Consider the following 25,425-nt stretch of genomic DNA (forward strand, 5'->3'; position numbering starts at 1 on the left):
ATTACATGTGCTTACTTTTTGGTAACTAAAACTGTTATGGTATGCCGGACGTGGTGCCTGACGCCTATAATCCCAGCACCGTTGAGAGGATCTCTAGAGTCCAGGAGTTTGAGACCAGCCTGGTCAACATAGCGGGACTGCGTCTCTGCAAAAAAGAAACAGAAATATTAGCCAGGCAAGGTATCGCATGCCTTTAGTCCCAGCTACTTGGGAGGCTGAGATGGGAGATCACTTGAGTCCAAGAGTTTGAGGTTACAGTGAGCTATGATTGCATCACTGCACCCCAGCCTGAGCGACAAAGCAACGCCTAGTCTCTAAAAAAAAAACCCCAAGAAGAAACTGTTATGATCTGTACAGTATTTACTATTGTATAGCGTCCCACATGTACACAGTACTTTCATATGCATTAAATCACCACAACCCAGAAAGTTATTTTAATCCCAGTTTTGCAGAAGAAGATTAACCAAAACTCAGATTAAGCAAATTCCTTTTTTCATCTGTTCTCTTTCTTGTCCTCTAATTGCTTTTGTAAAATATATTTCCTCCTTATTTATTTTCCTTTATTAGCACTCTTTGAGGATTACATAGTTGTTAGAACTAAAATAAACCAATCAAAATCCAAATGAGTTTACATATGCTATGTGCCAAAAATGTTACGGTCTGTGATATCCTCGAGGACAGGAATAATTTCTTATTAATCTTTATGTTCTCCTTGCTTGGGACAGTGGACTGTAGATGTTTAATGAATGAGTTTCATTGCTCTAAAAAAGTGTATCCTGTGCATCTGCTTATAACATCTCAAGTATATTTCTAAAATTCTTCTGAAAACTTTTACCAGTAAAACTGATAATGTCTCTTGAATATTCTTAAAAAGTAAACATTGCTCAATAATAAACATCTTTCCATCACTCCATATTATTGTACAGTATCCCCAAGAAGCAATCACTGCCAGTAATTTGATGTATCTTTTCAGATTTCTTCTAAGCACATACATTTTCATCTATGTGTGTGATATGCTCCTTTTTAAAAATGTAATTTTGCTATGCAAATTAATTGTAACATGCTATTTTTTTCATTTAATATGACATAGACATCTTTCCAAATCACCACATACAGAGGCACCTCACAGTTTTCAGTGTACGTAGAACTTTACATATTTATTCAAGCATTTTAAAGCCAGTGAAGAGATATTTAAACAAGATGAAACATTTTCCACTTTGGGCATGCCTGATAATTTCCAGCATTTTGTTCATTTTCTTAAGAATGTGATTATTGGCCAGGCATAGTAGCTTATGCCTGTAATCCCAGCACCTTGGGAGGCTGAGGCAGGAGGAGGATCGCTTGAGCTCAGATGTTTGAGATCACCCTGGGCAACATAGGAAGACCCTGTCTCTACAAAAAAATTTTTTAAAAATTAGCTGGGCTGGGTACAGTGGCTCATGCCTATAATCCCAACACTTTGGGAGGCCAAGGTGGGTGGATCACGAGGTCAGGAGATCGAGACCATCCCAGCCAACAAGGTGAAACCCCATCTCTACTAAAAATACAATAATTAGCTGGATGTGGCGGTGTGTGCCTTTAATCCCAGCTACTTGGGAGACTGAGGCAGGAGAATCACTCGAACCTAGGAGGCTGCAGTCAGTTGAGATTGTGCCACTGAACTCCAGCCTGGAGACAGAGCTAGACTCCGTCTCAAAAGAAAAAAAAAAAATGAGCTGGGCATGGGGGCGTGTGTCTGTACTTAGGAGGTTAAGGTGAGAGGATTGCTTGAGCAAAGGAGGTCAAGGTTGCAGTGAGGTATGATCACGCCGCTGCACTCCAGCCTGGGTGACAAAGTGAGATCCTGTCTCCAAAAAAAAAAGTAGAAAAAAATGTTACTGCTTATGTCTGGACTTTTATTTTTCATTCAAGTAATTGTAAAAATACTACTCTACAAAGATGGCATTCCTTACCTAGTAGAACTATTTGCTAAAAGATAGTGTATCAGATGACATCTGACTGTCTGCTTGTATAGGAAAATATGAACTCAGTATTTAAAATAAAAATTAGGAGAGTTGGTGTATGATATACGGAAGTTAAGAACTGCTTATCAGTATATTATGAATGCTATCTTAGATCAAGTGGTCTAAAAACAGGTTAGAGTCCAAGATTCTTGTGCAAGAGATTAATTGAGGGGTGCACTCAAGAAATGTTTGTAAAGAAGTGTTAGAAGTGGGATGGAAAAAGGGAAGCAGCTCAGCAAAATGTGTTTTAGCTGAATTCTAGCCTTAGCTGGATTCTAGAAGCAGCTCTGGAGTTAGCAGTATCTCCAGAAGTTATGCTGTGTACTTCCTTACTTCTCATCCCATACAGAGAAGGATGTACCCCTCCCCACCCCCAACACTGGCGTTTCCTACCCAGGTAGCTCCATTAGCTGAAGGCAATTCCTAGAAGAGAGGTACCTTCTAAGAATTACCCTAATTTGCTTAGGATAATGGCCTCCATCCACATCCATATTGCTGCAAAGGGAAGTGACTTAATTCTTTTTTATGGCTGCATAGTAGTCCTTATTTCCTTTATCAGATTTACCATTGATAAGGACCTAGGTTGATTCTGCATCTTTGCTATTGTGGATAGTGTTGCAATGAACATAAGAGTATATGTGTATTTTTGGTAGAACAATTTATTTTTTTTTGGATTTATACCCAGTAATGGGATTGCTGGGTCAAATGGTAGTTATGTTTCTTTGAGAAGTCTCCAACTGCGTTCCACAGTGACTGAACTAACTTGCATTTCAACAGTGTATAAGCATTCCCTTTTCTCCTCAGCTTTGCCAGCCTCTCTTGTTTTTTGACTTTTTAATAATAGTCTTTCTGACTGGTGTGAGATGGTGGTTTTGATTTGCATTTCTTTGATGATTCATGTTGTTGAGCATTTTTTTCACATTTGTTTGCTGCTTGTATGTCTTATTTTGAGAAGTATCTGTTCTTGTCTTTTGCCCACTTTTTAATGGGGTTGTTTTTTGCTTATTGAATTAAGTTCCTTATAGATTCTGGGTATTAGACCTTTGTTGGATGCATAGTTTGTGAATAGTTTCTCCCATCCTGTAGGTTGTCAGTTTACTCTGTTGACAGCTTCTTTTCCTGTGCAGAAGCTCTTCAGTTTAATTAAGTCTCACTTGTCAGTTTTTGGTTTCGTTGCAATTGCTTTTAGGACTTAGTCATAAATTATTTCCCAAAGCTGATGTCCAGCATGGTGTTTTCTAGATTGTCTTCTAGGATTCTTATATTTTAAGGTCTTACATTTAAATCTTTAATCCATTCCATCTTGTGTTAATATTTGTATATGGTAAAAGGTAGGAGTCTGGTTTCATTGTTCTGCATGTGGCTAGCCAGCTACCCTAGCACCATTTATTGAATAGGGAGTCCTTTCTCCATTGTGTATTTTTTCAAAACTTTGTTGAAGCTCAGATGGCTGTGGGTGTACAGCTTTATTTCTGGGTTCTTCATTCTGTTCCATTGGTCTGTGTGTCTGTCTCTTACCAGTACCGTGCTATTTTCGTCACCGTAGCCTTAAAATTTGAAGTCAGGTAATGTGATACCTCTGGCTTTGTTCTTTTTACTTATAATTGTTTTGGCTGTTCAGGCTCCTTTTTTGGTTCTATATAATTTTAGAAGCTTTTTCTAATTCTGTGAAAAATTACATTGGTAGCTTGATAGGAGTGGCATTAAAGCTGTAGATTGCCTTGGGCAGTATGGCCATTTTAACAGTATTGATTCATCCAGTCCGTAAGCATGGAATGTTTTTCCATTTGTGTCACGTCTGATTTCCTTCAGCAGTGTTTTGTAGTTCTCTTTGTAGAGATCTTTCACCTCCTTGGTTAGATGTATTCGTGTGTGTGTGTGTGTGTGTGTGAGTGCATTGTAGATGGGATTGCATTATTGATTTGCTTCTCAGCTTGAATATTATTGATTAATAGAAATGCTACTGATTTTAGTACACTGATGTTGTATGCTGAAACTTGATTGAAGTCAACAGTTCCAGGTTCTTGGCTTGAATATTATTGATTAATAGAAATGCTGCTGATTTTAGTACACTGATTTTGTATGCTGAAACTTGATTGAAGTCATTTATCAGTTCCAGGAGCCTTTTGGCAGAGTCTTCTCGCTTCTCTAGGTATAGAATCATATCAGCAGCAAAGAGAGATACTTTGACTTATTTTCCGATTAGCTTGCCTTTTTTTTGCCCCCTGTCTAATTGCTATGGGTAGGACTTCTGGTACTGTGTTGAATAGGAGTGGTGAGAGTGGACATCCTTGTTTTGTTCTGGTTCTCAAGGGAGATGCTTCCACCTTTTTCCCATTCAGTATGATGGCTGTAGGTTTGTCATAGATGCTGCATCCTGGAGATTTTGGCATGTTGTATCTCTGTTTTCATTTGTTTCAAAGAATTTTTTTAATTTCTGCTTTAACTTCATTTTTTTACGCAAAAGTCATTCACAAGAAAGTTGTTTAATTCCCATGTAATTGTGTGGTTTTGAGAGATCTTCTTGGTATTGATTTCTGTTTTTATTCCACTGTGGTCCAAGAGTATGGTTACTTTTATTTTGATTTTTTTAATTTATTGAAACTTGCTTTATGGCCAGGCATGTGGTCAGTCATAGGGTATGTTCTATGTGCAGATAAAAATAATGTGTAGTCTGTGATTGATGGGTGGAGTATTCTGTAGATTTCTATTAGATTCAGTTGGCTGCCAAGTGTCAAATTTAAGTCTAGAATTTCTTTGTTAGTTTTTTGCCTTAATGATCTAACACTGTCAGTGGGGTATTGAAGTCCCCTACTATTACTATTGTGGCTAAGTCTTTTTGTAGGCCGAGAAAACCTTGTTTTATGAATCTGGTTGCTCCAATGTTGGGTGCGTATATATGTAAGATAGTTATATCTTCTTGTTAAATTGAACCCTCTGTCATTATGTAATGACCTTTTGTGCTCATTTTTACTGTTGTTAAAATCTATTTTATCTGATGTAGCAATAGTGACCCCTGCTCTTTTGTTTTGTTTGTTTGCATGATAAATCTTTCTCCACCCCTTTACTTTGCACCTATGAGTGTCATTGCATGTGAGATGGGTCTCTTGAAGATACCAGACAAATGAATCTTTTTTTTTTTTTTAATCCACCTTGCAACTCTGTGTCTTTTAAGTAGGGTGTTATATTCAAGGTTAATATTGATATGTGAGGTTTTGGTCCTATCATGAAGTTGTTAGCTGGTTACTTCATAGTTCTACTGTGTGGTTGCTTTATAGGGTCTGTGGGCTGTGTTCTTAGTGTATTTTTCTGGTAGCAGGTATTATTTGTTTCCATGTTTGGAGCTCCCTTAAGGATCTCTCGTAAGGCTGGTCAAGTGGTAACAAATTTCCTTAGCACTTGTTTGTCTGGAAAAGATTTTGTTTCTCCTTCAGTTATGAAGCTTAGTTTGGCAGGATGTGAGATTCTTGGTTGGAATTTCTTTAAGAATGCTGAAAACAGGCCCCAATCTCTTCTGGCTTATAAAGTTTCTTCTGAGAAGTTTACTATTAACCTGATGGCATTTCCTTTGTATGTGATCTGATCTTTAAGAGTTTTTCTTTAGTATTGACCTTGGACACCCTGGTGATTGTATGCCTCGTTATGTTCATTTTGTATAGTATCTCACAGCTGTTCTCAGATTTCTTGTACCTGGATGTCTACCTTTCTAGCAAGATTAGGGAAATGCTCTTGAGTTATTCCCTCAAACATGTTTTTCAGGTTGTTTACTTTTCCACCTCCTCTCTCAGGAATGTCATTAATTGGTAAGTTTGGTTGCTTTTCATAATCCCATATTCCTCAAAGACTCTGTTCATTTCTTTTATTCTTTTTTCTTTATTTTGTCTGACTGAGTTATTCCAGAATACCAGTCTTCAAGGTCCAAAATCTTCTGCCTGGCATTTACTAACTTCCTAAACTTAGGAAGCAATTAAGCATCTTTAAGCTTCAATTTTTAAACATCAAAAATGCAGGTATTATCAACCCAACCTACTTGACAAGATTGTGGTAAGATTCCAGTGAAATAGTGTAGAACATTTTATATTGTGAAGCATTATTTATGTGTACAGTATTATCTCACATATCTCAACCCCCCAGCTAACAGGCTCTATCCTTAAGATAGATCTCTTACTCTCCCTCTTCTCCTTTCACATAGCACAAATTCTGGTCAGTTGACTTGAGTGCAAATGGATTACTTTACCTGGATACAGAAATTTGTCAACCTCCCAACTATAAGCATGAAAGCAGCCTATAATATTTACATTTCTTTAATATACCATTTCAAAACTACAGATTTATATTATGGTTGTTTCAGTATATGTCCTGTCCCTGTTAATGTGTGGGTTTTATAATAGGGAGATACATTTCGTATCTTCTTTGTTTCATCTATGCTGCCTGCCATAGAGTCTTGTACATGGTAAATACTGAATAACTATCAAATGAATGAGTAGTTATTAAGACCAAGAGGCTTTTCCGAGAAAACTTTACCAACTTCTCTAGGACTAGGACCGCAGATCTGTGATCAAAGCTCATAGATTGGAGCTGTATCTTAACTAGATGAGAGGCAGGATAAAGTGGTATATTAGAACCCATTTTAGAGATATGACTTTATACGAAAAATACCTAGTTAAAAAGAAACACAATATAGAGACCTTTTATATGGTTTTAGCCTTCCTTGGCTAATAGTGACGTAATCCTTCAACAGAAAAAAAACATGAGCAAAGATATGAAAAACCAACTTGAAAGAGAAAAACAAAACACATAAAAACCAGAAATGATATTTATTCATCTGGAACTTAGAGGAGAGGGTTGGATTGAGGAATTTACCAAAATATTATAGCAGTAATGAGCTAATTCCTAACCCAGTTATGATTGAGAATCTATAATTTATCTCTAATATTAACATGTGTTGAAGTATTCATATTAAACTAGTTTTTAAGAACTTTCACTTAGTAACTGTAGAAGTTATCAGTTCTCTTATTTTCCTTTAAAAATTTATATATTATTTTTGTATTTAGGATCATTTTACTTCTCCAGATGAATATGATGACCCTACTGTGCTGTATGAAGCCATAGTATCTCATGAGAAAAACCTCGTAATAGCCCATGAAGGGGACCCTGCGTGGCGGAGTGCAGTACTTGCCAACTCTCCCTCCTTGCTTGCTCTGCGGCATGTCATGGATGATGGCACCAATGAGTATAAAATCATCATGCTCAACAGACGCTACCTGAGCTTCAGGGTCATTAAAGTAAGTGTTTGAGGTATTTATTTGTGTCCAAAAATTAAAAGTTGAATAACTTGATTTAAACTTTTATTTTTTATTTTTTATTTTTTTAAGACAGAGTCTCACTTTGTGGCCCAGGCTGGAATGCAGTGGCATGATCATGACTAACTGCAGGCTCTTGACCTCCCTCGGCTCAGGTGATCCTCCACCTCAGCCTGTCGAGAAGCTGGGACTACAGGCATGCACCACCATGTCCAGCTAATTTTTGCGTTTTTTGTAGAGATGGGGTTTTGCCATGTTGCCCTGGCTGGTCTCACACTCCTGGGCTCCAGTGATCCACCTGACTCAGCCTCCCAAAGCTGTACAATTACAGGTGTGAGCCACCGCGCCCAGCCTTTATGTAAACTTTTAAAAAGTGATTTAAAGTTTTTTCACAGAAAAAAAAAGTAATGACGATATTACATTAGTCTTTCTTGTTTATGAGCACTTGATTTGACTTATTTTTTTCAGTACTTTATTCTGTCCTCTGAAAGTTTCTCATGTGCCATAAAGCCTTAAAATTTTTGGTTATTTCAGTTTTGACAGTCTTTTATCCATTAAATGGCAGGTCTTGTATCTTTTATATATGCAATTTGAGCAGCATTTCTTTTTAAAAAGTCAGCACCATATTGCTAATATAATATGATTCCTAGGTTGCAAAATGATAGCATACCATGTACTTAATAGAGATCAGAAGTTAAATAGTTCTTTCTAACTTTTTCTTGTTTGTTTGTTTTTTTAAACATCTCAGGGCTTTAAGACACTTAATTTCTGAAATTTTGATAGTTTATAGTTATTTTTTAATTTACATTAATCAGCCCACAAATGTCATAAACATTCTTTCAACTCTAAATATTTATCTCTCATTTCTATAAAAGATACCTATTATCCTATTTATCAGTGCTCTGCCAATTTAAAAAACTAAATTGACTTCATTTTACTTAATACTTTAAAGACAGAGCATGAAGAAAGAGCTCTGTAGATACTTATTATTTAGCAATCTGCTAATGACAAAGGGAAATTGATTACCTCCTATTTAAACGTGACCTACTTATATTTGTTCCCTGCTTTTCACAACTGGTTATCATAATGTCTTTTGTATTCCTCCCATTTCTGCTCTTCTGTTTCTGTGAATTTTATTCTTGGCCCCTTAACCTAATTCCCTTGTGTTCTGGTTTTCAGGTGAATAAGGAATGTGTCCGGGGTCTTTGGGCAGGGCAACAGCAGGAGCTTGTTTTTCTACGTAACCGTAACCCAGAGAGAGGTAGCATCCAAAATGCAAAGCAAGCCCTGAGAAACATGATAAACTCATCCTGTGATCAACCTATTGGCTACCCAATCTTTGTCTCACCCCTGACAACTTCTTACTCTGACAGCCACGAACAGCTTAAAGACATTCTTGGGGGTCCTATCAGCTTGGGAAATATCAGGAACTTCATAGTGTCAACCTGGCACAGGTGAGCCAAGGGGTTGCATTATTCAGTGCTGGTGTATTCCTGACCCTATCAATCTAGGCAGTGTGCATCACCTGGGAAGCTTGTAGAAAAAAGTACAGATGCCATGGTACAATATGAACCCATTATTTCTTAACTTCAAGAAGTAGAATCTGAGCATTCTTACCTTCAAAATCTTATTAGATAAATATGATGTATAACTGTGGTTTAAGAACCATTGCTCTGTTACTTGGTAGAATCTTGGAAAATACCCTTTGTTTAATTTTTTTTAACTTTCTATTTTATATTACCACTATTAGAATATTTGGATATTTTTTCTATACAAACGGAAAATTAAGAGAAAAACATAACATGCAAGTTGATTACTTTTTCTGATTTACCATTCTGTTCCAACACTAGGGGGAGCACTCTCAACACATTGAGACTTGATGGCAATACAGAGATACTACTGACTTTTTAACAATACATTCTCACTCAGATCTGAAATTTACAGTGTTTTCAGATATTCACATGATGTTTTTTCTTTGTCTTTTGTCTAGTAAATTATGATGTCTGGTGTAGGAACATCATAGTTTGGATGATGAAGAAATATTGCAGAACATAAGTGTTGTTCAGATTCTTAAATATAGCTTAAGAAAACCAAATCTGGCAATTAAATTAGCAAACTCTCAAATGTTCAATCTCTGCCCAAACAGAAGGCACAATATAAGCCAGGGGAGTGTTCAAAGAAATTTTCTTTCCAAAAAAGATCTAATATGCTGGATACCTTAAAGAGGTTCTTTCCCCCTAAGACAAATGGCATAGAGATAGAGTGCCCAATTGTCCTTGTTTGCTTAGTCACTCTCCATTTTTTAAAAAGAGGAAAAAATGATTTCAGCACCTCTCTTCAAGTGTAGTATATTAACAGTATAAATGAATTAGGTTTTCAGGGGTTACATACTTCAGAGTCACTGAACAGACGTTGGCACTGGTAAGAATTCTGTTTCCAGGCCTGGCGCGGTGGCTTACGCCTGTAATCCCAGCACTTTGGGGGGCTGAGGCGGGCAGATCACAAGGTCAAGAGATCGAGACCATCCTGGCTAACATGATGAAACACCGTCTCTATTAAAAATACAAAAATTAGCTGGGCATGGTAGCGGGCACCTCTAGTCCCAGCTACTCAGGAGGCTGAGGCAGGAGAATCATTTGAACCGGGAGGTCGAGGTTGCAGTGAGCCAAGATTGCACCACTGCACTCCAGCCTGGTGACAGAGCAAGACTCCGCCCCCCCCCCCAAAATAAATAAATAAATAAATAAAAATTCCACTTCCAGCTATGATCTTAATGGTACAACTGAGTTATATATGGTTCTTTATTATGGTGCAGGAAAGATAATAGAGTTTATAAAAGATTTGAGGCAGTGAATATGATGGGTATAGTTCTTAATTAAGCCATTCTTTGAAAACGTAATGAGTTTTTTTGTTCCTTGGGATCTTGGGATAATGCTTCCTACTTTGGTATTTGTTCCTAGGCTTAGGAAAGGTTGCGGAGCTGGATGTAACAGTGGTGGCAATATTGAAGATTCTGATACTGGAGGCGGGACTTCCTGCACTGGTAACAGCGCAACTACCGCCAATGATCCCCACAGCAACGTGTCCCAGGGAAGCACTGCAAATCCTGGGCAGGGATCAGGAACTGGACTCCACCCACCTGTCACATCTTATCCTCCAACACTAGGTAATATGAAACAAAGTTATATGTCTAACGTTAGCTTCTTAGCCATAGAGGCTGATTAGTATATATATGTGATCTACTTGGAAATTCAGAAATAGAATTTTTTTTTTGAGACGGAGTCTGGCTCTGGTGCCCAGGCTGGAGTGCAGTGGCACAATCTCGGCTCGCTGCAAGCTCTGCCTCCTGGGTTCACACCATTCTCCTGCCTCAGCCTCCCGAGTAGCTTGAACTACAGGCGCCCGCTACCACGCCCAGCTAATTTTTTGAATTTTAATAGAGACAGGGTTTCACCGTGTTAGCCAGGATGGTCTCGATCTCCTGACCTCGTGATCTGCCCACTTCGGCCTCCCAAAGTGCTGGGATTACAGGCATGAGCCACCACGCCCGGCCCAGAAATAGAATTTTTTTTATTCCAAGTTGTACATTATTCCATTTGTTCATATTATTTTATATATATAAAATATATATTTATTTGTATATATACTTTTAAAACTTGATAATTCAATGTAAACATTTTAGTATATTAAGGATTCTTTGAAAATATAATTTTTATTTTTATTTTTATTATTTTTTATTTTTTGAAATGGAGTCTCACTCTGTTGCCCAGGCTGGAGTGCAGTGGTATGATCTCGGCTCACTGCAGGCTCCACCTCCTGGGTTCACACCATTCTCCTGCCTCAGCCTCCTGAGTAGCTGGGCCTACAGGTGCATGCCAGGCCTACAGGTGCATGCCACCATGCCCAGCTAATTTTTTGTGTGTGTGTTTTTAGTAGAGACGGGGTTTCACCATGTTAGCCAGAATGGTCTCGGTCTCCTGACCTTGTGATCTGCCCGCCTTGGCCTCCCAAAGTACTGAGATTACAGGCATGAGCCACCATGCCCAGCTGAAAATATAATTTTTAAAGGCTAACAATATTTAACTATTATAATCAACTTCTCCCCTGTTGGACAATGACTTGGTTTTTCTTCTAACATAATGTTGTAATGATCTTTGTATATAAGTCTTTGTAATCATTTATTATTTTCATCGGTCAGAGACTTTAAAAATGAAATCACTAGGCCAAAGCTTATGAGAATAAGACTCTTGATATATAATACCAAAAATCTTTCCAGAAAGGTTTTGTTTTGTTTTTAACCATGTGGAGTCAGTTGAAACCTTATTCCTTCTGCATACCAGGTGGATTGTAGATCTCATGTCAAAGGGAAATTAATAAAAGCATACTTTGAGGGCCTAGGGACAGGGACAGTTTTCTTAATTAGCACATAAAAAGTACTAATGACAAAATAAATGATTAGTAAGTTTGAAGATTGTCAGTTCCTGCCTCTGCTCTTGCTTGCTCCAGGCTTGCTCCAGGGTGGCAGGAGAAGGGGTGGTCTTTAATTTTCTTCTTTTAATTTGCATTACTCTGATACCTAAGAATGGAAGTTTTTAATGAATTTATCAGCAGCTCCCCTTTCTAAAGTGCCTAGTTACATCTTTTGCCTATTTTTCTATTTGGTTATCTTTTTCTTATTGATTTGTGTTTTATATTCTGGATTTGAGCTCTTTCAGTTTTCTGTACCACAAATATCTTTTCCCATGCTGTCCCTTGTCTTTTCATTCTCCTACTGTGAAGAGTTACTTGCCTTCTTCTGATGAGAAGTCCTTAATTTTAGTGAGAACAACTTACTAATCGTTTATTTTGTCATTAGTACTTTTTATGTCCTAATTAAGAAAATTTTCCCTGTCCCTAGGCCCTCAAAGTATGCTTTTATTAATTTCCCTTTGACATGAGATCCGCAATCCACCTGGTGTGCAGAAGGAATAAGGTCTCAACTGTTTCCATATGGCTGGGCAGTTGATCCAGCCAGATGGAGAAGTTGATCCTCTCCCCGACTGCCCCCCTGATTGCTTCACATGAATCAGATAAAGTTCTAAGACATTTACTTAAATTTAAAGACATTTATTAAATTTAAAGACATTTATTAAATTTAAAGATATATTCCAATGGGATTTAAGTGAAGAGACCTGTTAGATCAACATTTTGGATGTTCTTTTTTTGCTTCTGAGTGAAAACCTAAAACTTTCAGTGTTCTTTAAATGTACTTTTTGTTCTTACCTTGATGAGCTCTTTTTCTTTTCAGGTAAAAAGTACATGTAACTATGTTTTCAATGTAATTAATTTTACATTACTCTTATAAGTCAAGAAAAAGACAAGTCCGAAGAATTATATCAAGCCACTTGAAAAAGGCAGAAGAACCTGGTTTTCAGTGCCACTGATCATTCCTATTTAGTAGTGCGTGGTATTCACTGTCTCTCTATAGGCAGTGTAGCTTTTCCTTGGTAGAAGTTGAAAGGGCAGTAATACTATACTTTGAAAAATAGTAGTTATAGAGCTTGCCACATAGTAGGGCCTTAATAAATATTTCTCTTTTTTAACTGACAAAAATTATATGTATTTATGGTATACAACATCATGTTTTGATATGTGAATATATTGTGAAATGATTAAATTAAGCTAGTTAACATATCCATCACCTCATATACTTATTTCTTTGTGGTAAGAACATTTTAGGAGCTACTCAGCAATTTTTAAGCATACAACACATTATTATTAACGCTAGTTCCCAGGCTGTACAATAGACCTCCAGAGCTTGTTCCTCTTGACTTACTGGAATTTTGATCCTTTGATCAACACCTCCTCTTCCCCAGCCCCTGGCAACCACCATTCTGCTCTCTGCTTCTGTGAGTTTGGGTTTTTCAGATTCCACAAGTGAGATAATGCAGTATTTCTTAGTAAATCCTTCTGACCTTCTCATTTCCGTGAGATACTTCATTTCTGATATATTATGGAAGTATTCTTGTTCTTTTAAAATATTTCTGTGAAACATATTTTAGGATTTATTACAATCTTAAGTCCTGATATTTGCTGTAAAATATTTAGTTATTAATTATATCTTTCGTATGCCCCAGAATTTGAACTTTAAAAAACTTTAGCAAATAAAAAATATATTACAGAAACCACAGAAGAAAACAGATCTCAGATACATATTTCTTTTCTTAACTTTAAAAGTTTTAGGAACAAACATTAAGTTCTATCAATTCACCAATTAATTGCTTAGGGGAAAAAGTCTTAGAAGCTGCAAAAAAGTATTGTGTCTGAGTCATTCTACTTTGAGTGAGTGCTGCTGTTTCTCCTCCTAGGCACTAGCCACAGCTCTCACTCTGTGCAATCGGGCCTGGTCAGACAGTCTCCTGCCCGGGCCTCAGTAGCCAGCCAGTCTTCCTACTGCTACAGCAGCCGGCATTCGTCCCTCCGGATGTCCACCACTGGGTTTGTGCCTTGTCGGCGCTCTTCCACCAGTCAGATATCGCTTCGAAACTTGCCATCATCCATCCAATCCCGACTGTCGATGGTGAACCAAATGGAACCCTCAGTTCAGAGTGGCCTGGCCTGTGTGCAGCACGGCCTCCCTTCCTCCAGCAGCTCCAGCCAAAGCATCCCAGCCTGCAAACATCACACTCTCGTGGGCTTTCTTGCAACAGAGGGAGGTCAGAGCAGTGCCACTGATGCACAGCCAGGCAACACTTTAAGTCCTGCCAATAATTCACATGCCAGAAAGGGAGAAGTGATTTACAGAGTCCAAGTAAGTAAGCCCAGAGGTGGTCTTGTGCTGTTTTTGTTGCTTATTGGTTTTTATTTCTTATTTGTTGAATGAAGGACTCTTGTGAAAACACACCTTATCTCACTTTGTCTCAAGACTAGAATATTTTTGAATGTTGGGGAAAAATTGCTTCAAACTTAAAAGCTGAAAGCAAATGGTTTTTGTGGTGGTGATACATGTTCCTTGTTCAGCCATTGTCACATGGCCATTGCAGTGAGGTCTACCAGAGACTGAAAAGAATTCAATAGGTAGCTCTTCAGATTTTTTTTTTAATTTCATTATAGGAATTTAAAAAATAACTTGAGACACAGAGTCCTGTGAAAAACATTTTGTTTGAGATTATGTAATTTTTCATCATCAAGAAAAAAAAGAATTGGAAATGTTTTTATTTACCATGTAGATTGTAGATCCCAGTCAAATTCTGGAAGGGATCAACCTATCTAAAAGGAAAGAGCTACAGTGGCCTGATGAAGGACTTCGGTTAAAAGCTGGGAGAAATAGCTGGAAAGACTGGAGTCCGCAGGAGGGCATGGAAGGCCATGTAAGTTCTTTTACAAGCTAGCGGTCTGGGGCTCTGCCTTTTTTGAAGTCCGCCTCACTTGGATGCATGGTTTTAGCTGATTTTATACTTATGTATAATTTTCAGACAAAATTGCTACTACTAATCCTAGGTGAGGGTAAGAGTTTGTGAGTATATTCCAGGTCTCCAGCACTAACTTCTTATTTTATTCTAAATCATTAGGTGATTCACCGATGGGTGCCTTGCAGCAGAGATCCAGGTACTAGATCCCACATCGACAAGGCAGTACTTCTGGTCCAGATTGATGATAAATATGTGACTGTAATTGAAACTGGGGTACTAGAACTTGGGGCTGAAGTGTGAGCCAGTGTTTTATAAAGACATTTCTTTATCCCTCTCAATTCCAAGGCATTGGAAAAAGAGAGGAGCGAGCAGAAGATGCCTGCAAGTATCACTTTGATCCTATGTGGGAGAGACTGAAAACAGAATGAGCTTGGTTAAGCGCCTCTCCTTTGCCCCTCACCCTGACTCCTGTCACTGTCTCCATCCCCAAATAAAGCTGAAATATTTTTTTAAGTTAGCTGCCGAGAAAACATTTTGCATGAAGGATAAAGTTCTGTTAAAATACATCCTTAAAAAAAGTTTTTCCTACGCATTGCCTATGCTTTAAATCAACAAACTCTTCATTTCTAAACTATGATCTCATATTTTTCTAATTTCTTTGCCAAAAATAATTGCCATGTTTTGTCATAGAACATGAAATTCATTTACCTTAATTTTTAAAAACAGACAAGTGTAGAAATGTTCCGTTTGACTTATAGCAGTATAAAAGTTTAATGTACAGTGAAAGAGACTATGAACAGACATAGATTTATCTTATTCCTTGAGCGCTAAAAACTTTAATGAAAAAACTGCACTAATTTTTTACAGCAATGCACTAAAGTCTGAGATTTCTCAGATCATTTATTTATATATAAAAATAAAATACCATTATTTAAATTGCCTTTGGGATTAGCCCCTTCCCTTTCCTTATAAACATAGGTAGCAGGAACTGTGCTGCTCATTTTTCTGTTAGTAGTGTGTACTTCATGCCAGGACATTGGATATTTTCTTTAAAGTGAATATGGAATCTCAAGATATACATAGCTTCATCATTGACATTGCCCAGAGCCAATAGTCAGCGGATCGGTCGTGTGAACACCACTGCCAGCTCCTGTGTCTACATCTCAGAGGAGCCCACGCGCTCTGCTTCTCTCCACCAGGGCAAGCTCTGCTGGGCGTGCTTCTGGGAAGAAAACACTTTTATTTAAGAAGCAGATGAATGTCCAGGAATTTAAAGAAAGGCTCAATTGCCTTTTATTTATGAGTTTCTAGCTCTTGAAGTTACTCACATGCAGTTCAGTTAATCAAGTAAAATTTTTTTCAAATAAAATTATCCAAATGGTGCAGTTATTGTTATTAAATCCTTCTTTAATAATTTTGCTTTTTATTTTTCCCCTCTTTTTCTGTTACTTGAATTTTATTTCTTGTAATTTATAGTGTGTAGCTGTAAATTGAAATATTTATAACTGTGAAATTGACTTAATTCATATGTTGTGTCATAACTTAAATTTTATTTTTTTTTAAAGTGTATATTCAGGGAAATATATTACTCATATTTACAATTGGGTGATATGGGAACTTCAATTTAGATTTAATTTGCAAATTTAGCATTTTTTTAAATCCTTGATAAAATTTTCCCTTTTGGTGTGAAACTCCAAAGAAAAGTGTACATCTCCTCTGAGCATTTAGGAGCAGCCATCTTTCTACCCCTTGTGAACAGAACATTGAAAGAAACAGGTAAAATTAATTTTAATGACACATTTTGTTTAATCCAGTATAGTCAAAGTATTACTATTTCATCATAGGTCATTAGCCATATTTCAGGTACTCAGTAGCTACATGTAAGTAGTGGTTACTCTATTAGACAGTACAGATTTAAAGTATCTTTTGTGGAGGTGACAGAAGAGAGAAGCTGTTTTTCCTACTAATTCTGATGTAGATCTCACATTATAGCATAACATTACAGTAGAAGGAATGAAAACTAAGAAAGTAAATAGTGAACATACAAATCTTACTGCATTTCCACCTTAAAACCTATTTATTTTCCCTTTTTCTAATTTTAAACTTCTGTGGTCATCCAGAACCTAATGTGCCTTGTGTTGACATTTCCATAGACTTCACACTTTACAAAATTTACTGTTTAAAAATACTTGTGAAATGATTTACTGAACCTTTGTACAAAGGTACCCTTTCTAAATTGACCATTTAAAAATGTATTTTTCTGATACTGTCATTATATTCTGCATTTGCCTCATTTTGGCAGATCTACAGTATGCCATTGAAGTTTAGTGTTGTTTTCGGTTTTGGAAGGTTTTTTTCTGAAACTGAATTTATAATCTATTTCTCTATATACATATATTTTTAAAATCTTCTGAAAGGAACTATGTTCCCTGCTGCTTGTTCCCTTCCTGAAGTGAATATGATCTTTTCATGGTCATTGCCTAGATAAGAGATAAGTAGAGGCTTTTCAATCTTAGATGGAAGATAATTCATTTTCCCACACAGAAAAAAAATCTGACCTTTACATGATTTAATCAGAAGGGCTAGAATGTTTTAATTTCTAGCCCTCCTCCAAAAAAAAATTTAAACACATCACGTACTCTGAAAAAAGTCAGATTTCAAATGCAAGACTAGATTTTATATGGAACATATATGTTGGGTTTTGATTTTGGGTAACAATTGGTATATATTTTTCTCAAAACAAGTTGAATTTTGTTAACATATAATTCTTTAGTGAGTTTATAAATTAGAACCTGAGAGAAGCCCTGTTGTTTTTCTTAAGAGTCTAAAACTGACAACCTTTTAAAAATCATAATACTTTTCTAGTAATTGCATCGGGGAAATGGTGATAATTGAAGAAAGATTCATTCTTAAGAATAATTTGATCTAAATTATTATATGGAAATAAACATACTTGTGTTAACTAAATTGATCATAAATTCTTGTTCCTGCCTCACCCCTCACCCCCCAGAGAATAGTAAGTGACTCGTTTAGATTATCTGCTTAACTCTTTTCAGTTATGTACAAGACTTCAGCATACATTAATGTCTTTAGCTTATAAATTGCCAATGCTTTGATTTCCATAATTTGAAAGTTAAAAGATGTAACTAAAATACTAGCTTTTTTATTCATTTCCTTTTAATGGAATTGTACGATTGAAATCTTTGTTTTATCTTGTTTAATTCTTCTCCCACCTCCTCTTTTGAGAGAAAGGTAATCATGGAATGAGTTATAAATTGTTGCCTTTTTTTCCTTTATTTCTTTCATTCAGTGGCAAAAAAACATTTTTTAACTCCTCACTAAGCTTTTGGTTAATCTTCCAACTTATACCTTGGTATGAACTCTCTTTTTCACCAGTTTCAACACTGGATAAAACTTTAATGTTGACTTTTGGTAAAGAACTTTAATTTTTCCAAGAATCTAGATTAACATAAGATGGTGATATTTAAGGAACTTGGAAGAGTAAGTGGTGAGGCTGTATGTATATTTTTTAAGAGATTACCTTTTAGGAAATGAGTGGACAAATTTAACCAGTGTTCTTCCTTTTTTGACTTTGTTACTGGAGGATGATAATCTATTTCTATTAGATTTGAAGTATTTTGGAAAATATTTCAAGTATATCTGAAATACTTCTAATTCTTAAAACAGAAGGAGTCAGACAATGTTTGTATCCTAAGTGAGATGTGGAGAATTACTCTGTATACTAAATGTCAGGCAATGAAAATATAAGTTTTTGTGTAGGAAACCTAGTAAGAAGATGTGTTTTTCTTTCTGAATGAGTTTATTTTTCGATCACATACCAAAATATAAAACTCAGCCTCACATTTTTCCGCAAGGTTAGCTTAGCCTTGATAAATTCCTCTGTGCTTCTGAGTAGCATCCTTCTGCCTCTGCTTAGCAGCTCTGCATTTGGTGGATTGCTGTTGTGAGTCATTCATCCAGCACTGGGCCTTTTAAGCTGAAGATTCACCCAGTGTCTAAAAATGTCCTTTTCGCATAGCTAGCTTTCAAGCATTTTTCCGCCTAAATAAATATGTGACTTGAGAAAAAGGTAATAATGATTTTGTCAGAATTATTTGAACTTGTATTTACTAGCTACTTAACTATAAACTGCTGTCCAGATTGTTAATTTCATGTATATTTATTTTAATTAATTTTTCATGAATATGGACAAAGCCTTTTCTGGGGTGTGTGTGTGGTTTGTTTTTTAAGTCCTCATTATTCATTTGTATTCTTTTTCTGTGTAATGTAATCATATAAAGTTACTTTGGAAACAGACCCAGTTAATTTTCTCTTTTGATAGGATACATGGTTTAGATAAGGTATAAAATGTCCCTTTTTATTCTAGAGGCTTTTCCTTTAATTCAAAGATTAGTGGAGAGAATAACGTCAGTCAAGCCTTATGTGGTACATGGAACTTGCTAATGGACTTTGGACATTCTGTTTCAGTCTTATGTGGATATTGCTTTATTGGTGTTGAGGAAGAAGAAAATTAGATACTACCATGCATTGGGACAGCATAATTCTAATATTGCATTGAATGTGGCTTTTTAAAAATAAGTATTAAAAAGCCAATCCTTTTCTTCATTTATCTTTTTTTTCTTAATTTGGTTGATATGCACCCAGTCCGTCTTATTTTTACTTGTTAAATGTCTAGGAAGAATTGCAATTGGAAAGGAATTAATTATTATACAAATAAATCAGGTAGGATATGAGTGGAGTAAGTGCTTGAAACAGAAGTATATTTTCTTCTTTGAATCACCTCACCAGAGTCATCTGTCAAGAATTATGTATAACAGTTTATTGCCTACAAGCCACATACTCTTTCTGAATTAAGATAAATAACTTACATTTGTGAGTTGAATTTCATTATCTGCCATTTTATGGAATCAACCTCACATTGTTTGGTGGAACTAGAGCTGATCGTCACCACAAAGTTATATGACAACTCCGTTCTAAGACTTATACCTATTATATAGGGTTACACCTTTTTTCTTATGCCTCAGCTCTGTACCTGACAATTTATGATTCAGTGGAGCCAAGCTAGAAAGGAACAAAGGTCATCTAACACTGTGATGGGGATGAATTCCTGGGTGTTACCTGCACAATGAGGTGGTGCCCCGGAATTCAGAGCAGAGTAGTAATAGAGCATAAGATGGCTGCTCCAGATGACTCTTGGGTTTAGTGTACTTGTGATTGAACAAGACTTTTTATATATGAAGCTTGATTCTACAACCAAAATAATAGAAATGGGTGGGGGGATCATGTCTGCTTATGCTTTTCAAAAGCTTGTGGTTTAAGTAAAAGTAAAATGTAAAAACTGATTAACCCTATACAAGTCTGGCAATGAGCTCAGCATGAGGAAATGGAAGGAGGAATATTGAAAATGATTCTAGGAAAGTGAACGTAAGAAAGGAAAATGGGTTTTCCTTTTCTGATCATGGGCTCTGGAAAGTTCATGGCCTTTACCAGCATTCAGCATAAACCAGAGATAAGGACATATGTACTTACGTGTGTCTGTGACTGTGTGTGTGTCTGAGTGTTATTCTGAACAGCTTGTAAATATTGTAGTTGTTTATAATGGAAAATAAAGGCTGAGTTTTTTTGGCAAATATATTGCATCAAAAATACAGTATTGACAGTGGATAAAACACTGAGGAAATAAATTTTTTTTTCATTTTGCTTTCTGTCCATTTTTTGTCAAATTGAGAAAAATTAGAGTACACTATATTAAGTTCTGTATGGCATGTTCACACTTGGTTCTGAAATAATTTTAAACAAGCTTTGGCCTGTAAACATGTGCTTCAGCTTACAGTAGAGCAAAAGCATATATCATACTTCATGTTAAAAGATAGTCTGTTTCACACTTTTCTTAGTACAAGGGTTGTAGTTTGTATCTTCTGAATTTATCTGGATGTTACATATTAACAATATTAGATGGAACATGTAGGATAAAAATGTGTGTTCAATCACAGACTAAATTACAATACAGAAAATGGAAAGAACATTTGGATTATGGTCTTCAAAATCAGGCAGGTACAAACTTGTTTATATTTGCAGTGTGTAATAACTCAGTGATTTCACATATACTTAAAGAAAATGCAAGCTAATTTAAAATGAGAATAGACATATTCTTGATTAAATCACTTATAATCCTTTAATGCATCATTTTAACTATTAGAACCAGAACCAGCAGGATACAGATTATATGCCTTTTGCATCAGAGTTCAAATAATTTGGTATCTTTCTTCTAGGGTCACAGTGGCATAAAACACATCTTCAAAGAGAAGCATTCCCTGGATAAGTTGCATTCATCGTAAAGCCAGAGATTCAAAGGGCTATTGACATGAAATTTAGGTCCCATAAAACTTCTTCCTTATCCTTTTTTTTTTCTTTTTAAATCCAGATCCTGCACAACCTTATTCTTAAAGTGCAGTTTGTGTAAGATTTTTCCTCCTAAAGGATCCAAGAATGTTTTGCTGAACTGTAGCCAATGAATCTTGCCATGTTAGGTGTGTTTTTCCCTGGGGTAGAGTGGAAAGCAACACTTTGTGAAGTTAAGGGCATGACAGAATGGTGGCTTCCTGGGTATTTAATCAGCACTTACATAAAATATTTTTTCTCAGTCTGGGCAATAGAGACCCCTTTTCTACAGAAAAATTTGAAAATTAGCCGAGCACGGTCGTGTGTGCCTGTAGTCCCAGCTACTTGGGAAGCTGAGGTGGGAAGATCACTCCGCCAGGAGGCGAAGGTTGCAGTGAGCTGAGATCAAACCACTGCACTCCAGCCTGGGTGACAAAGCGAGATGCTGTCTCAAAAAAAAAGAAAAAAAAAAAAAAATTCCTCCTTCATATGTGCTTATCCAAGGCGACTGAATATAATTAAGCTTCATCCTTGGGAAAATGTAATTTAATGCAAGAGGATCCCTAGGTTGCTTTGCAATTTCTCAAGATAAGCATTGACAGCAAATAACGAGATGAATATACCTTGTCTGTGAAACTTTTAAAGATTCCGTTCAGTTTCAGTGCCCAGTGAACCATGCCCAAAGGGAAAAGTCATCTTTCAGTCCGAGGTTCCTTTTTTCTTCTGAGAGCACTGTTTAGGGATGCAGAAGCAACTGGCCTATATAAAATACTCCTCATCTTAAAGCAAATATTCTTGACCTGTCTTTATCATATAAAGTCGGCATCCCAGGGTAACACTGAACTTAACCAGATACCCAATAGTGCCTCTGTGTGTTTGTAATAGAGTTGACCCTTGAACAACGCAGAGATTAGGGGTGCCAACACCTGGCACAGTTGAAAATCTGCGTATAACTTTTGACTTCTCCAAACCAACTCCTGCGAACAAAGGCTATCTTGAATTTGGAGGAAAGAGACTTTATTTCAGTGAACAATTTGCAAACTGGGGAAATGCAGCATTTGGTGTAAAATGGAGGTACGTCCCAGAGAACAAAGGGAAGACTGGGGTGTTATTTTTTTATTTTTATTTTTTGAGACGGAGTTTCGCTCATTGCCCAGGCTGGAGTGCAATGGCACGATCTCGGCTCACCACAACCTCTGCCTCCCGGATTCAAGCGATTCTCCTGCCTCAACCTCCCGAGTAGCTGGGATTACAGGCATGCACCACCACGCCTGGCTAATTTTTGTATTTTTATTAGAAACGGGGTTTCTCCATGTTGGTCAGGCTGATCTCGAATTCCCCACCTCAGGTGATCTTCCCCGGGCAGCCTCCCAAAGTGCTGGGATTATAGGCGTGAGCCCCGCACGGGGCCCAAGACTGAGATTTTATAGCAAAAGTTCCTACCCAAGGTTCCCAATCAGGTCATTTTATGCAAATGAAGAATTGAAACTTGCTCAGTTCCGATTGGTCAATACAATGGAGCCTTGATTGGTTGGCTCAGGTGAGCTCTGATAGTTCCAAAGATAAAAAGGTATGGGTTGTCAGGGAACTTAGAGTTTCTGTGTGATCCCAGTCAGCAAATGGCTGCTTGGCTCCATTTTAAATCCAGGGCCAATTAGCCACTTGGGATTCATCTGGAAGAATTGGCTCTTTCAGGTTCATGTTTTTCACACTATTAGTAGCCTACTGTTGATTGGAACTCTTACCAATAAACAGTTGATTGATTGTATGTTATATGTATTATATACTATATTCTTATAATAATGTAAGCTAGAGAAAAGAAAATGTTAATCATAATATATTTACTATTCAGTAAGTGGAAGCGGATCATCATAAAAGTCTTCATCCTCATCGCCTTCACATTGAATAGGCTGAGGAGGAAGAGGAAGAGTTGGTCTTACTGTCAAGTATGGCAGAGACGGAAGAAAATTCACATGTAAGTTGCCCCATGCAGTTCAAACCTGTGTTTTTTAAAGTGTCGGCTGTACTGCTAATGAGTTTACTCATTAATAATGCACCGCACACCACTTCTCAGTTGTATACCAATTAATAATACAAAATTCCGCAAATGTTGCAGTGGTAACTCTACAGTGTAGTACAAATGTCTAAGGTGCACCTTTGTTTAGAGAAAAATTTGTCTATCTTGTAAATTGGAGAGACTCCTTTTCTACATTTGCACTATGAAACAGGATTTATTTAAGCAGTGAATTCTATAATGTTAATTTAATTGGGTTAACAATTTCAAGAAAGCAAAAACTTAAAAGTTGCTGGAACAGAAAACTGGCTCACTACAAAATGAAACTGAGCTTTCAGGATTGGGTTATTCATGTTACTTCAGCTCTGTGTATCTGTAATTTTCTCAACTCCAACCTCTGTGTGCCCGCTTCCTTTTCAGGTGAGAGACAGTTGCCTGTAGTTCTGGGCTGCATTCCACACACATCATCATCCAGAAAGGAAAAAACCACTTCCAGTTACCTTTCTTGAAAGGAAAAACTTCTCCGAAGCCACAGGGTGTTTATTCTTGCGTCTCGTCAATATAACATTTGACATATACAAGATCCTTAATTTGTTCCTATGCCCTGGTTTTCTAAACCAATCACTGGCAAGAGAAATAGACTTGCCATGATGGGCTCTGACAAATTATGCAGTTTTACCGCTGCTTTTGCACAGTTATTACAAATGTTAATATAGCTAATAAAAGGGAAGATGATATGTTAGTAGTATGATGAAAATAATTTTGACCTCCTTGATTATCTAAGACAGTCTTGAACACTCCCAGAGGACTGTAAACTATGCTGTGAGGGTCACTGTTACAAGAATATGTCCATCTCATTTTCATTTTCGAATTTATTGACATAAAGTAACTCAGTATTTCTGTAATAGCTGTAGCTAAGTCCCCTTTTTCATTCCTGATACTGCTTACTTTTGCCTTCTCTTGCCTTTTCAAAGAACCAGTTTTTGGTTATGTTGATCATTTTTGGTTTTGTTTGTTTTACTTTATTCATTTTTGCATTTATAATTATTCCTTCTGTTATTTAGTTATTTTTCTAGCTTCTCAAGATGGACACTCAGTTCTTTGGTTTTCAGCTTTTGTTCTTTTCTATTGTATACATTTTAAGGTTATAAATTTCTCTTTAAGCGTTGGCTTTAGCTGCATTAGACAAGTTTTGATATGTCTTTTTTAAAACTAATCAGTTCAACTATTATTTAATTTCCATTATGAATTCTTCTTTGGCCATGGATTAATTAGACTCATGTTTGTTAGTTGCCAAATATCGGATGATTTTCTAGAGATTATTTTCTAGTTATTACTTAACTGTAGTCAGATAAACTGTATGATATTAATTCTTTGGAACTTGTTAGCCTTGCTTTTTGGGTCAGTATGTTGTCAATTTTAGTAAATGTTGCAATTGGCAATTGAGGAAAAATGCATGTTCTGCAATGATAGCCTTATATATTATATATATATATATATCAATTCTGTTTTGTTATGTTATTCAGATTCTGTATATTATAGACTTTTTGGGAAAAATTTATAGTTCTACATTTGTTACTCATCAATTTATGATTTATATATTTGAGACTATGTTATTAGATACGTATAAATTTGGAGGTTTTTTTTATAGAGTGTCCCCTTTAGTATGAAATGTTCTCTTCTTCTCTAGTAATACTTCTTGCCCTAAAGTTAGTTTGTCTGGTGTTAGTATAGCTATATCAGGTTTATATAGGATAGCTTTGTCATTTTACTTTCAACTTCTGTATGCTTTATATGTAAGATATGCCTTTTTTGTTTGTTTTTTGAGTCGGAGTCTTGCTCTGTCACCCAGGCTGGAGTGCAGTGGCACAATCTCAGCTCACTGCAAGCTCCACCTCCCGGGTTCACGCCATTCTCCTGCCTCAGACTCCTGAGTAGCTGGGACTATAGGCACCTGCCACCATGCCCGGCTAATTTTTGGTATTTTTAGTAGAGATGGGCTTTCCCCATGTTAGCCAGGATGGTCTTGATCTCCTGACCTTGTGATCCACCTGTCTTGCCCTCCCAAAGTGCTCGATTATAGGCATGAGCCACCATGCCCAGTATAAACCACCATATAGTTAGGATTTTTAATCTTGTTGTCAACCTTTTTTTTTTTTTTTTTCCTTGGCTCACTGCAATCTCTGCCTCCCATGTTCAAGCAGTTCTCCTGACTCAGTCTCCTGAGTAGCTGGGATTACAGGTGCGCACCACCACACCCAGCTAATTTTTGTATTTTTAGTAGAGACAGGGTTTCACCATGTTGGCCAGGC

The 25,425-nt window shown here is 36.7% G+C and overlaps 1 protein-coding gene and 1 long non-coding RNA gene across 14 annotated transcripts in view; both read left to right on the forward strand.

Annotated features, from left to right (window-relative positions):
• The window catches only part of PCNX1 (pecanex 1), a 210,766-nt gene extending 190,347 nt beyond the window's left edge, over positions 1-20,419 (forward strand). For 12 of the 13 annotated variants that reach the window (XM_005561665.4, XM_005561671.5, XM_045396644.3 and 9 more), the window contains 6 exons: positions 7,058-7,288; positions 8,486-8,760; positions 10,267-10,472; positions 13,654-14,096; positions 14,515-14,655; positions 14,857-20,419. In XM_005561665.4, the coding sequence (XP_005561722.1) occupies positions 7,058-7,288; positions 8,486-8,760; positions 10,267-10,472; positions 13,654-14,096; positions 14,515-14,655; positions 14,857-14,997 (1,437 nt within the window). In that variant the 3' untranslated portion in view covers positions 14,998-20,419. Of the gene's footprint in view, positions 1-7,057; positions 7,289-8,485; positions 8,761-10,266; positions 10,473-13,653; positions 14,097-14,514; positions 14,656-14,856 lie in introns of those variants that run through there. The other variant, XR_012415913.1, reaches the window with a different exon arrangement.
• A 2,529-nt stretch (positions 20,420-22,948) lies between these two features.
• Positions 22,949-23,631, forward strand: LOC141407303 (uncharacterized). Its single transcript, XR_012415915.1, has 2 exons — positions 22,949-23,074; positions 23,534-23,631. It is a non-coding gene; the product is annotated as an uncharacterized lncRNA (long non-coding RNA).
• The last annotated feature ends 1,794 nt before the right edge of the window (positions 23,632-25,425 follow it).

Source organism: Macaca fascicularis, chromosome 7 (assembly GCF_037993035.2).
Source record: "Macaca fascicularis isolate 582-1 chromosome 7, T2T-MFA8v1.1".
NCBI classification, from domain to species: Eukaryota; Metazoa; Chordata; class Mammalia; order Primates; family Cercopithecidae; genus Macaca; species Macaca fascicularis.